The sequence below is a fragment of the Dendrobates tinctorius genome, unplaced genomic scaffold (genome assembly GCF_039654945.1).
Source record: "Dendrobates tinctorius isolate UK_male_01 unplaced genomic scaffold, ASM3965494v1 ptg000089l, whole genome shotgun sequence".
Lineage (NCBI taxonomy): Eukaryota > Metazoa > Chordata > Amphibia > Anura > Dendrobatidae > Dendrobates > Dendrobates tinctorius.
Genome location: NW_027361757.1, coordinates 20,364,987 through 20,378,067, shown reverse-complemented (window position 1 = coordinate 20,378,067; position 13,081 = coordinate 20,364,987). Strand labels below are relative to the sequence as shown.

Below are 13,081 nucleotides of genomic sequence, written 5' to 3'. Positions count from 1 at the left end.
GTGGTATTATGTGAGAACACTATGGCAGTATTATCTGCTAAAAGGGGACCCATTCTAGGGTGGTTCTGGCTGAGCACCTGCACACGGGTCAGGGGTAATAGTTAGGTGCAGTCAGGGGAGGGCTGGGGAGGCAGCTGAAGAGAGGGGTCTCATTTTTATCGTATGGCTACATTTCCCCCAGCCTGCTTCCCAGCATCACCCCGGACTGCACCTGTCGCCTCGCTTTCACACATCGCCAGGACAGAATCTGAGGAGGGGAATGGGGTCTTTGCATGCAAAGTCTGGATCAGAACAGGCCATCAATCAGCAGAAATGTTTCCTGGATTTCTGTGGTGCTGTCACCATGCTCCTCCCCCATATATCTCCCTCTGTGCCCCCCATAGACCAGCACACTGCTCTCCTGAAATACTCTGTGCTGCTGTCACCCTGCTCCCAGAATCCTTGCTGCCTGCCATCCTCGGTGACCGAAGACCCCATTCCTCTCCTCAGATCCTGTCCTGGCGATGTGTGAAAGCGAGGCAACAGGGGCCTGATGTATGGTGGAAGGAGCAGGGTGACAGCAGCACAGAGTATTTCAGGAGAGCAGTGTGCAGGCCTATAGGGGGGCACCCTGTTCGGTGCCAGGGATTGTACATAGAGCGCTGTGTTTTATACACATGGATGGACCGTCTTCTTGTCTGCTCCACAGAAATCCAGGAAACATTTCTGTTGATTGATGACCTGTTCTGATCCAGACTTTACATGAAAAGACAGTCAGTAACTTTGCAGGCCCCATCAAAGTGGCTGATCACTGTGTTCCTAGATGTCATCCTCTCTTTTCCCTTAGCAAACACCCAGAAGGGGAGGAGAGGAGTGACATCACACCCATGTCAGCAGATTCCGCCCATAATTACTGCAGGGCAGTAATGTGAGCTAGTTGTACACTAGGTTTTTGTGCCAAATTTCAGTAGCTGCTCCCCCTAGTGTTAACAAGTGGAAATGCCAAACTTTAAAATTATTTTTCATATTTTGCAAAATTATAAACAAATGATAATATTTAAGAAAATGTAAGCATTAATTCTTTACATTTTTTCAATTGCTGAAAAAAAATTTTTGGGATGGCACCTTCCCTTTAAGCCAAATGTGGCTCGGCTATGCGAGAGTAAATGCTGCCAGATCTCTTGCAGCAAGAAGTAGGCAGAAGAAGCCATGTTCAAAACAGCTTATGTTCAATGTTCCATTCATGTTCAGAAAGTTAAATGTTAAAGAACTGTTAATACAGACATCTGAATCTGATTACGTTTCTCTAGTCAGCAACTATATGTGGTTTCTTCGGTCTTCTATATCTGCTGTATTATCATTTTCATTTTATTTATTACTGACTGATTTATTTTCTTATAATTTTGTTAAATTTATTGTTATATTTTAACACAAAATAAGATGAAAAAATAAAGACATTTGATAACATTGGAATGTTTTTGTAAGAGCTTTTCTTGTGGAAAACCTGATGCGACCCAGATTCTACCTCCAGCGGCCCCCGGGTAAATTGAGTTTGAGACCCCTGCTCTAGAAAGTCATCCAGTTTACCAAATAAAAGTTCACACATCAGTATTTTTGATCAGTATTTCATCAGTATTTGTATGCCAAAACCAGGAGTGTCTCCAAAACAAAGAAAAGGAGTCAGTCTTTCAAGTACAGTATATTTTTTCTCGGTAAGTTCCATTCCTGGCTTTAGCATACAAACACTGATGCAAAATACTGACCAAATACGGACGTGTGAATGAGCCTTCCCACGGTAGAGATCATAGCTTGATTTTTGACTGTAAATCCCCTGGACAGCCTTTGAGCCATTAAAGCACGCCTTGCCTCATTCGAAAACCCAGCCGATCTGGCCAACAGACTCAGAGTCAGCAGATGTGTCTGCCAAAAAATGCTGCGGCTCCATGTAACAGATACATATCCGACAGGATTTTCTCTCTCGCTACCTTGGAGTCGAGTTGCTCCTCTAGCTGCTGTAGCCAGATCATTAGAGGACGTGCAGCACAAGTTCCAGCAATTGCTGGCTTCAGTCCTCCTGCTGCTGCCTCCCATGTGTGTCTCAGATAAGTATCCACCTTCTTATCTAATGGGTCTCTAAGTACCCCTGAGTCTAAAAGGGGTTTTACACTAAGCGATATCGCTAGCAATATCGCTATAACGTCACCGGTTTTGTGACGTTATAGCGATATTGCTAGTGATATCGCTATGTGTGATACTTACCAGCGACCGGCTCCCCCGCTGTCCATCGCTGCTCGCGCGAGAATGTCCGGCTCCATTTCTCGTCGGGCGCTTCCTGCTGGGACTTCCTGCTGTGACGTCCAGCGACGTGTGGAGGCGGGCGGGAGGACGCAGGATCGCTGTGTGTGAATGGTAAGTATCGTCCGCTGCGTCGCAGCTGCATCGCTGTGAGATCTTTCTGTATGAAAGCTCACTAGCGATCATTTAGCGATGCACCAGCGATCCTGACCGGGTCGGATCGCTGGTGCATCGCTAAATGTAAAAGGGCCTTAAGGGCAGCGCTGATCTTTTAGATGAACTGGATACAGCTGCATCAATTTTAGGAACCTTGTCCCACAGCTCTGCACCCTTCTCTTCAAAAGAATACCTCCTCTTAGAGGAAGAGGGCAGGGCTCCTGATATCTCCGGTCTCCTCCACTCCCTATTAATGAGGGCCTGAACCTTAGCATTGACCGGAAATGTTCGTTTCTTCTTCTCTTGTAATCCCCCAAACATGACATCTTCAAGAGATTTGGCCATTTTCTCCTCTTTCAGGCCCATAGTTGCTCCAATAGCCTTATGTAGACCATCCGTGCTTTCTATGGGAACACATGGTCTACCCCCTATATCACTATCCGAGGAGGAGGAAGATGGTGATTCAGCATAAATTAGGCCCTGAGATGAGGTGAAGAGGAGTCGGAATTAGAAGGAAGTTCTTTAATCTTTTTCTTCCCTTTCTTCACCAGTGTTTTATGGGAGCCCTCCACTTCAGACCTAACAGACCAAAGGCTTGCTGAAAAATTGGGGGTCTCCTCAGTAATGGTTCTTTGGATGCAGTTGGAACAGAGGTCCTTCTGCCAATCCATCGCTAGGAGGGGTTTTGCACAGACCTTTGTTATTCTTCCCCAAAGCTTTCCTAGGCCTCTCCTAAAGATTTAAACAATATGGACCTATTAATAACATGAGTGACATTCACAGAGATCACTCACCACCCGTTGATAACCAAGGATACCAGACTCTGAGGCTGTGGTGGGACACATAACGTATCCTCTCTGGACACTGAGGAATCCTGGGACCTCTGGCTGGGTTGGCTGTTGCTTCTGGGACTTGAACGGCTGCCTCCCTTGTGTCCATGCTGTCGGTGAGCAGTAGGCTGCACTGGTGGTGGTGGCGATGACTGTCACTGCTGCGAGTCCATTTTCCTCACCAGCCACCTGCTCCGCTGCCTGCGCTTAAAAATGGTAGCCAGCTCCATCCGCCTCTTTCCGGTTCCGATGCTGCCCCTCCCCCTGCAAACGCCGGCCAGACACACTATTCCAACACCGGCTGGTGTCGCACAGGGCGCCGCCACCTTGCTTCCGGCGCCTTCCTGACGTCACCGGGACGTGCCTACTATCATGCCTTGCGGCCCATTTTGCCAGTGACGTCAAGGGCACACGGAAGTCACCCCAGCCACTCTACCATGCCAGGATCAGCTGGGAGTCAGCCCGGGAAACGCAATGGCGGCGCAGCAGACCAAGCCAGAACTAAGCCCACTGACGTCCGCGCCCGCTCGTACATCAAGCCCCTGGGGGACCAGTGAACGGCGCTTCCAGCACCAAAAAGCCGGCGCCACAGGTACGCGACCTGCTCTTCCGACACCGGGACGGGCCAGGGAACTTTTCCTCCATTCATGACAGGTACCGCCGTCTTCCAGCACGGAACTCCCATCAACGACAGGAACACAACTGAAGCGAGGAGAAAAGTACCGCCCTTATATTTCAGTAGGTTCCTGTCCTGGCTGGGTGGATACCTCTCTCAGGTGTGCTGTCATGGGTGAAGGGAAAATGTTACTTATTAAGTATTTGTGTGACATATCTCTGATTTAAGAGCATGAAAATTCAAAGTTGGAAAATTGCGACATTTTCAAAATTTTTGCCAAATTTGTGTTGTTTTTTTTTCCACAAATAAACGCAAGTCACATCAAAGAAATTTTACCATCATCACGAAGTACAATATGTCATGAGAAAACAATGTCAGAATCACCGGGATCCATGAAAGCGTTCCAGAGTTATTACCTCATAAAGGGACAGTGGTCAGAATTGTAAAAATTGGCCGGATCATTAACATGCAAACCACCCTTGGGGGTAAAGGGGTTAATGCAAATGTGTGAAATATGTTTTCGCCTGGCAACAAGTGTAATTTCCTTATGAGATGCAGTACTAACCAATGGTCACAAGATGTCCCAGTTTTTCCTTTTGTTCTTTTACAGAGTTGGATAACAGAGTGAAAGGTTAAACTCTGCCCTGCAGCAGTGGGACAGAGACAGTTATGTGATTTAAAAGGGGTATTCCCATCTCCAAGATCCTATCCCAATTTGTAATAATTAAAATATCAGAAAATATCTCCAAAAGATCCCTTTCCTCACTTGCAGGCAGTGGTCTTTAGGCATCCATGGTTGCGACCATTGGCAACTAGCTAACTGTCATCATGAGTGATAACCCTTTATACCTAAGGTCCTGTAGTGCCTGCATATAAGGAAAGAGACAAAAACAGAAAAACTATACTACATTTCTAATTGGAGGCATTTGCTAATATTGAGAGTGAAGAGGAACAGAGCTTGTGTGAAGCAGAGAGGCACAAAGCAACAAGAGGCGACTAAGATGCAGTTCAGCAAGCGAGTGAGTGAAACCCATTAATGGGACAAGTAAAAGAAGAGAGTCCAATGTTGGCCAGATGTGGGGGACCCTGTGAAGGAAGGGTGCTGACCAGCTGAGGACACAGGAGAGGACAGAAGCTCTAGGAGCGGCCCTTGTAAGGTACCTCGAGACTGATTTAGAGTGCAAGGCTCAGGGTGTGCGCACACGTGCGGATCTGTTGTGTACAGTACCATTAAAGGCAATGCAAAATGAAAAACGCAGTGCCACAGTGCGGAATTTTCCGTGCGGATTTGCTGCGGTTTTAAATCCGCAGCATGTCACTTCTTTGTGCGGTTTCCACAGCGGTTTGGCACCTGCTCCATTATAGGAATCTGCAGGTGTCAAACCGCAGGCTAATCCGCAGGTCTTTTGACCTGCGGATTTAGACAAATCCGCGCAGAAAATTCCGCAGCAGAATCCGCAAAGTGTGCACACAGCCTCAGGCTGTGTGCACATGTTGCGGATTCTGCTGCAGAATTTTCCGCGCGGATTAATCTAAATCCGCAGGGCAAAAGACCTGCAGTTTATCTGCGGATTTCCTGCAGATTAGCCTGTGGTTTTCCCCTGCGTTTTGACACCTGTGGATTCCTATAATGGAGCAGGTGCCAAACCACTGCGGAATCAGCACAGAGAATTGATATGCTGCGGATTTAAAACTGCAGCAAATCCGCAGCACGTGCAGTGCGTTTTTTTATTTCCATTGAATTTAAAGGTACTGTACAACGCAGCAAAATCTGCGGTGATCCGCAGCAGAATCCGCAATGTGTGTACATAGCCTTACAGCGCAGCATATTTACCCGTGTATCCCTTCAGTGGGAAGATGGAAGTTTCTCTCATTTGCTTGTTTACCATGTAAAGTGCTGTTGCCAGAATGTACCTCTGTAGGAGACAGAAGAAGTTGTGAAGTATACTGCATGCTGCCTTGTGTGCTTAAGTGTGTTGCCAAGTAAAGAGTGTCTTGTCTTAAAGAACGTGCCTGCTTTCCTTCTCTTGCAGTCTAATGGATCTGATGAGGAATAGAAAGGGACCGGCCTGGAGGTGAAGGTACCAATAGCAACACTGCCAGAATACACTCACACTCAGAACGCTCATCTTCTGTATGAACGTGCCGTGTTGTCAAACTCCCGACACTCGCCCACGGCTACCACCCCGGGCATAGCTTCATGAAGTTGACAGATTTGGAGCACAACAAGATCCATCAACTAATTGAGCAGCAATTAATACTAAAGACTGATGTAAATATATGGGAGAGAATATCTCCAACTGTAGCCTTCAAGCATATTAGGCTAGGGCGGCTTCCATCTTGAATGTCTATCCTTGTCCAGACTCAGGCAATTTTTGTTTTTGTACTTTTCTCTTTCCAAAATCGTTTTTTTTTTTTGTTTTGTTTTTTTACACTACAAAGATGGCAGTGTAGGGAGCCTTCAGGAGGCCAATAACGGCCATGTCAATCCATCACACCTCACAAATTGTATAGTGGGTGTGGGGGTGCTGATAGGCACCACTTAAATACTACTGTCAATCTCTAACAGCAGCCAAAAGAGCATATCTGGGACTAACAGAATCAACTACCTTCCTGTTGTACCGGCGCTGGTCATTGACCACTCCTGCCAGAAATTCAGCTGCTCCCTGTCACCAAAGCAGTAGTTGCTCTTCCTGTTAACAGGGTGGTACTACAGTCATGCTTACCCCAATTAGGCGAGAGCTGACTGTGAAGCAGCATGACACCAGCAGTCCCACCCTGTCAACAGCAACAGAAACTGCAGTCAGCGCAAGTCTATGACGGCACCAGGCACAACATGCAGGTAGGTAGCAACTACCTTCCCATTAGTGTGCAGTCATTTTTTTTTAGTTATTATTTTGCTTGCCCCCCCCCCCCCCCCACCCAAGTCCCAGATATCACCATTAAGTTGTTAAACTGAAGACCTGAGCAAGCCCGAATAACTGCTGTTAGACTCAAGTGCTGGCTGTGAAATGCAGCAGATACCTGCAGTACACAGAACAAGCTCTTTGCATATACGGTGGATGGCGAGAAGGTGTTACATCCACTTAAAATCCCCCCCATTATGAGAGACATTCAGTAAAGCTGTATATATATATATATATATTACCGTCATCATTAAGAAAGTCTGTAGTATCCGCAGAAGTTCTACTGTTACTTCGAATAGTGCATTGAGGGTCAACCTAAAAAATTAAAATATGTATAGTTTTTAATAGGAGAGAAGATTTGCTTATAGCAGAGACTCCTTTTCATACAACTGTGTTAAGAGCAATGAATTGAGACGACAGACCGGTTGATGCCCTCTGAACATATAACGCCCATTTTCATATTTGACAATAGTTTTTAATATTGTATTATAATTAAAAATGATCCCAAAAAAGAGAGGGCTTACTTAAGTTTTTTTTTTTGTTTTTTGTTTTTTTTTTCTTCTTCATTGACAGGGCGATTCCACAAAGACATTTATCACTGATTTGAATAGGTGACTGCTACTCAATTCATTGTCTATGGGACTGATTTGATGCTGTGCTTGGCTACGTCCAAGTTTATCAGTCTCCCAAAATAAATAAATAAATAGATCTCTGCCCAAAAAGTAATTGGGACGTGGAGGGGAGGGAAGAATCAGGAATCGAGTTGCATATAAAAGATCACCACTATCTATTCAGTTACAAATTGGAAATAAAAGGGTATAAATCAGCAGGGTATTGACATCTAATTTTAGAGCAGCATAAAGTAGAGTGAGAGACCCTGATTCCAGAAATGTGTCACTCACTGCGCTGTTTGGTTTTATCAGTAGATCATTCGCTGCTGCCATGTAGTCCTCTGTATTCATGAGCTCTGTATAACCCTCAGCCCAGCATTCAGAATACTGGAAGATGTGAAGCAGAGAAAATGATTTTATCAAAACTGTTGTAAGCTGCTCAGTAAGGGACATCGCTGGAATCAAGGTCTGTGCCCCTACATAATTTTTCCCTCAGACTGGAGGGGGAGAAAAAGATGGCGAGATTCCAGTTAGAGGGTGAACCTTCACAAATTTATGACAAAGATGCATCTCATTTAATAGTTTTCAAAAGTTGGTCCTTTCAAGAATTGTGTCAGAACTTTTCAAAATTCATATTGTCGCACGCCACCAAATACTCATCAACTGTCATATACATGAGAATAACTGAAATACACCAGAAGCATCACACCCAACACAGAAAAGAGAATATTTGGGGTAAAGCAGATTTGCCACTGAACCAGACATAGCATACACACCACATACCTCTTTAGTGTGACGAAGGACACCATTTTTAAATGTATTCTCTGCTCTCACTTGTTCTTTGGTCAGTCTTACGTAGTCTCTACATCGATAAGGTTTAATATCCATCTTTGAATAAACTTTCCCTTCAATTGCATTAAACAGCATTTCCATTGATCTTGGTAAAATCCCAGCATCGACCTTCGTGCCTGCAATTAAAGATGACAAATTGAAGTCTACAGAATGAAAAACACCATCACTAATCAGAAGATCAATCGGAATGTCCGCACTCACAAGTGATGGTCAAAGGGGTACTCCCATCACTGTAAGTGATGGAATATGGGAAGGATATGCCATGACACGATCATTCGTCATCACAGCCTCCTTACACCAAGACAATCACAGCACTCTGCTCTGCCGGGAAGGGCATCAGCAGCATTCAATTAAAAAGGAAGCACTCATCAACAGTGGATCATCCACAGTGGATGGCAGGGGAAGTACAGGCCTAAATGACCTAAATGATTTTTTATTTTTATGAAAATGTAAACTGCTTAAATCGCTAAACTTAGCGATTGGCTGCAGCATTGTCAATGTGACATTACTGCTGCAGCCCATTAACAGAGACCACAACAGTGACACGCACTGGAGGCACAGAGGCAGGTAAGGCACAAATACTTATATGGGGGGGACCTTACGCAACGACAGAAAAATGCCCTTGTTGAGCTTGCCGATCCCAACACCAACAGAAGGGCGCCCTCCATGTGCCGTGGGAGATGGACAGTTTCCGCGTTTAAGCATTGTCTGGATGATGCATCCTGAGAATCCTATGGTTATTAAACGCTGGCTTCACAGCCATGCAGTTAAATGGCATGCTGCTAAATTCAGGGGAACGACACTGTACAGAGAAGATCTTGCCAGAGAAGATTTTGCCAGGGAGCATCGACTAGTAGATTGCAAACATGGACTTGATATGCAGCTCTAGTCAATCTTGGACTATGAGGATTACTAGCATGCAGCTTTCCTTGACCTTCTTGAGGACTCGAGAAAGAGCGGAAGAGATGAGTAACTTGAACTGGTTTCAGTGTTTGACAAAAGCATTCATTGCCATAACTTTGGCATCATGGACAAGAACCTAGCCAACTTCCAGTTGAGTCTTGAGGCCATTAGGTCCCCAAACAGGAGTCCACCTCTTGAAGCAGAGATAGGCAAACACATCAGGACGAATCAATCTCCCGGTGGGGTTCACTCCGAGATAGCGGATAATTGAGCTTCAGCCTACTCTATTTTGGAACAAATCCAAAGTGGAAAAAAGAGCCGGGCTGAGTAAACCGCGCTGACCAGAAAAAAAAAAAAAAAAAAAAAAAAAAAAACCCACACACACACACACACACACACACACACACACCCCTTCGGAAGTCCATATAATAAAAAAACTTCTTTAAATAAGCCTACGCGTTTCGTGGCAAAACCAGCTGCTTTCATTTACTACCAGCGGGATACCAGCGACGACCGGACCTTTATGAGTGATTCCCAGTTTGTTGTGACTCACACAACTTCAGCAGGTGAGTCTAACTGATTGGGCTTGCTTGCCATTGTGGTTCTTCTAGACAATACACCCTATGTGCGCTTTCCATTTTTGTTTTTACTCTATTTTGGAGCACATAGAAATGAGCTGATATATCTGGGAACTTTGCACGTGTTACAGACAGACATATCCAAAAGAAAATTGCCCAAACTAATCTGGTCTTGATGTGGGGGTGATCTTGGCTATGGAAGCTTGAGGTGTGCTGAAAAAGGATTCCAGGATGGTCTACAGCACGCCCGTCTCATGTGACCATGCTGACGAAGCAGCAAGACAAGCCAAAAAGGGTCTTGACCTCTTCTGAGAGCCGGAATGGATGTGCTTTCTCAGAGGTAGGAGAGTATGCTTTCTCAGAGGTAGGAGTGTATGCTTTCCGTCAGTGGCTTCTATGATTATATTGCCCAGTAGCTTACAAAGCACACAAGAACCAGTAAAGGGAGTACCATAGCTGTTTGCCAGTTACTGGGTCGTTAAAGGGAATCTGTCAGATTTTTGCTATGTAATCTGAGCGCACCCTCATGAGGCAGCAGACAGCTTGATTACAGTGATGTATTACTGGGCTGTGTTTTGCAGTTTTACTACAACCAACGTTTTATCAGCAGAAGATCATCATTACAGGACAATTTGTCACGTGAAGTTGGGTAGTCCAACCAAGCCCTCAGCACTGATTAGCAGCTCTCTGTCACTATACAATGCGCACAGAAAGCTGTGCTGCGAGCAAGAGTTATACCGAAAAGAGAACACTGACTATCATAACTGATGTAACCAGTAAACTAATTGAAACATCACTGGAAACGGGGTCTCTTTCCTTCTCTAATGCTGCCGTCATATTATATATCAAACTCTGCTGTCAGATTCCCTTTAAGGACACCATCCGCTTTGCCAGTCAGTCACTTCCAAGAAATATTTTTAAAGAGAAATTTTCTTGCCCCGCAAATCCTGGAAAGAAGCTGTGTGTTTTGCCACTTATGCAACAAGGCAAGGAAGACCATCTGTCCTGCAAGTCTTGTGGGGAAAAAAAAAAAAAAAAAGAAAAAAAGGGATTTTTGTGTATTCACCGTAAAATCTTTTTCTCCGAACCAATCATTGGGGGACACAGAGACATTGGGTGTTATGCTGCTGGCCACTAGGAGGACACTAAGTAAAAAAAGTTAGCTCCTCCCCTGCAGTATACACCCTCTCGCTGGCTGAGATTTCTCCAGTTCGGTGAAAAAAATTAGTAGGAGCATAAACAGTCAATAATAACCATAAGTCAAAGTCTAAGAATGCTACAGTGAGCCAATAGGCTAAACAGGGCAGGTGCTGTGTCCCCCAATGATTGGCTCGGAGAAAAGGATTTTACGGTGAGTACACAAAAATCCCTATTTCTCCTACGCCTCATTGGGGGACACAGACAGTGGGATGTCCTAAAGCAGTCCCTGGGTGGGGAGCATACATCTGCTAATACCCCATGTACCACTGAGTCAACAGTGAGGTACTGCCGATTGCAGGCTGCATCCGCAGAGGCCTAAGAATGAATTAGGCAATGTTTGTAAAGGTATGCAGGCTGGATCAAGTCGCAGCCTTGCGGACAGGCCTGAGAATGAAATTGCATACTTTTTACAAAATATTACCAGACTGGACCAAGTCGCAGCCTTGCAGACCTGTTCTGCTGAGGCCTGGTGCCGAATGGCCGAAGAGGTGCCCACTGACCAGGTAGAGTGCACCTTAATCCCCAGTGGGACAGGCGCGTTCCTGATACAGTAGGACTACTGAATCGCCAGGGGAATCCCTCTGGCTAGCGTTGCTTTGACACGGCTAGACCCTTCCTATGCCCCTCTGGAAGTATGAACAGGGCATCTGACTTGTGGAAGGGAGCCGTCCATGAGATGTACCGTCTCAGCGCCCTAACCACATCCAGGGTGTGGCGGGCCTACTCAATGCGATGGACTGGCGCCGGACAAAAGGAAAGGCAAAACAATTTCCTCGTTGAGATGGAAAGAGGAGACGAAATTGGGCAGGAAGGACGGGAACATCATGAGAACTACCTTTTCCTGATGAAAAATTCAGGAACAGAGAACAGCAGGACAGAGCTGCTAATTCCAAAACTCGTCTGATTGACGTATTTGCCACTAGAAAAACCACCTTCCAAGAGAGGACGGACAGTGACACGTTCTGCGGCGGTTCGAAAGGAGCCTCCTGTAAGGCCCCGAGAATTTTTCATGTTTTGATGCTTTTCCACAATAAAAACCATTTTGTAGGGGGAAAAAAAAAAAAAATAATAATTGTTTCTGCATAGCTTTATTCTGAGAGCTATAACTTATTTTTCTGTTGACGGATTTGTATGTTTTTTTTTGCGGTACAAAACGCCGTTTTCAGCTATACCAATTTTCATTACATTCATCTTCTTGATCGCGTTTTATTCCACTTTTCATTCAGCGGTATGATGAAAAAGCAGGTTTTTATTATTTTTTTGGTTCACTGAAGGGATTAACTAATTTGATAGCTATATTGGTCAGCTCATTCCAAAAGTGGCAAGTCCAAATGTGTACTTTATTTTTCAGATATACACATTTATTGGTATTCATTTTTTGTTCTCCATTTTGTGATATATTTTTATGAAAAAAAAGATTTTTTAAACTTTTTTTTCTTAGTGCCTCTATGGAACTTTAACTTTTTGTACTCTGATTGCTGGTATAATGCATTATACCTGTCAGTACTGACAAAGCATTTGAGACCAAGCTGCTGCCATGGTGGTCTACACCTGCCAGACACAGGTTGACATGATTACCTAGAGTTGCAATAATGATTGGCAGCACACGACGTCATGGGGGCGCAGATCAGACGCGAAAAGAAGCCCCTTCCCCATCTTCTAAATGCTGCCATCACTATTGACCGCATTTATGGGGTTAAACAGCTGAGGCATTGCGGGTAACGCTCTGGTCAGTGACAGCCAGGTTTTGCCTATCACATAAGCCGAGCACCCGATGGCGATCGTGCAGGCACCACTCCTGTGCCCGCACGATCACCATGACATTCCGGTATACTCGTTTGCAGGAACGGTCTGCAAAATTGGATACACGAGTACGGCCTATGTCTGGAAGGGGTTAATCAACCTTTTATTAAAATGTTATGCATAATACAAGTCCTTTGTCTAAATGGAATTATCTCCTACTCAAAATGACTCAGTTTACCTTCCTCTCAATGTCAAGAATAGCAGCAGGGAGGGAAGTGGATATGTGAAAAATTTCAAAAGGTGGAGAGGGGGAAAAAAAAAACCCCACAAACAAGAAGATAGACAGAGGTAAACAAAGACTAAGTAGTATTGGAGCTGTGTCGATTGCATGTAAGCAAGTAAAGGCAGTAGA

The 13,081-nt window shown here is 45.0% G+C and overlaps 1 protein-coding gene across 5 annotated transcripts in view; it reads right to left on the bottom strand.

Moving 5' to 3' along the window:
• KIF20B (kinesin family member 20B) overlaps positions 1-13,081 on the bottom strand; it is a 257,621-nt gene that overhangs the window by 221,051 nt on the left and 23,489 nt on the right. For all 5 annotated transcript variants that reach the window (XM_073585893.1, XM_073585891.1, XM_073585894.1 and 2 more), the window contains exons 6-7: positions 8,177-8,361; positions 7,025-7,097 (exon numbers count right to left, since the gene is read on the bottom strand). In XM_073585893.1, the coding sequence (XP_073441994.1) occupies positions 7,025-7,097; positions 8,177-8,361 (258 nt within the window). The remainder of the gene's footprint in view (positions 1-7,024; positions 7,098-8,176; positions 8,362-13,081) is intronic.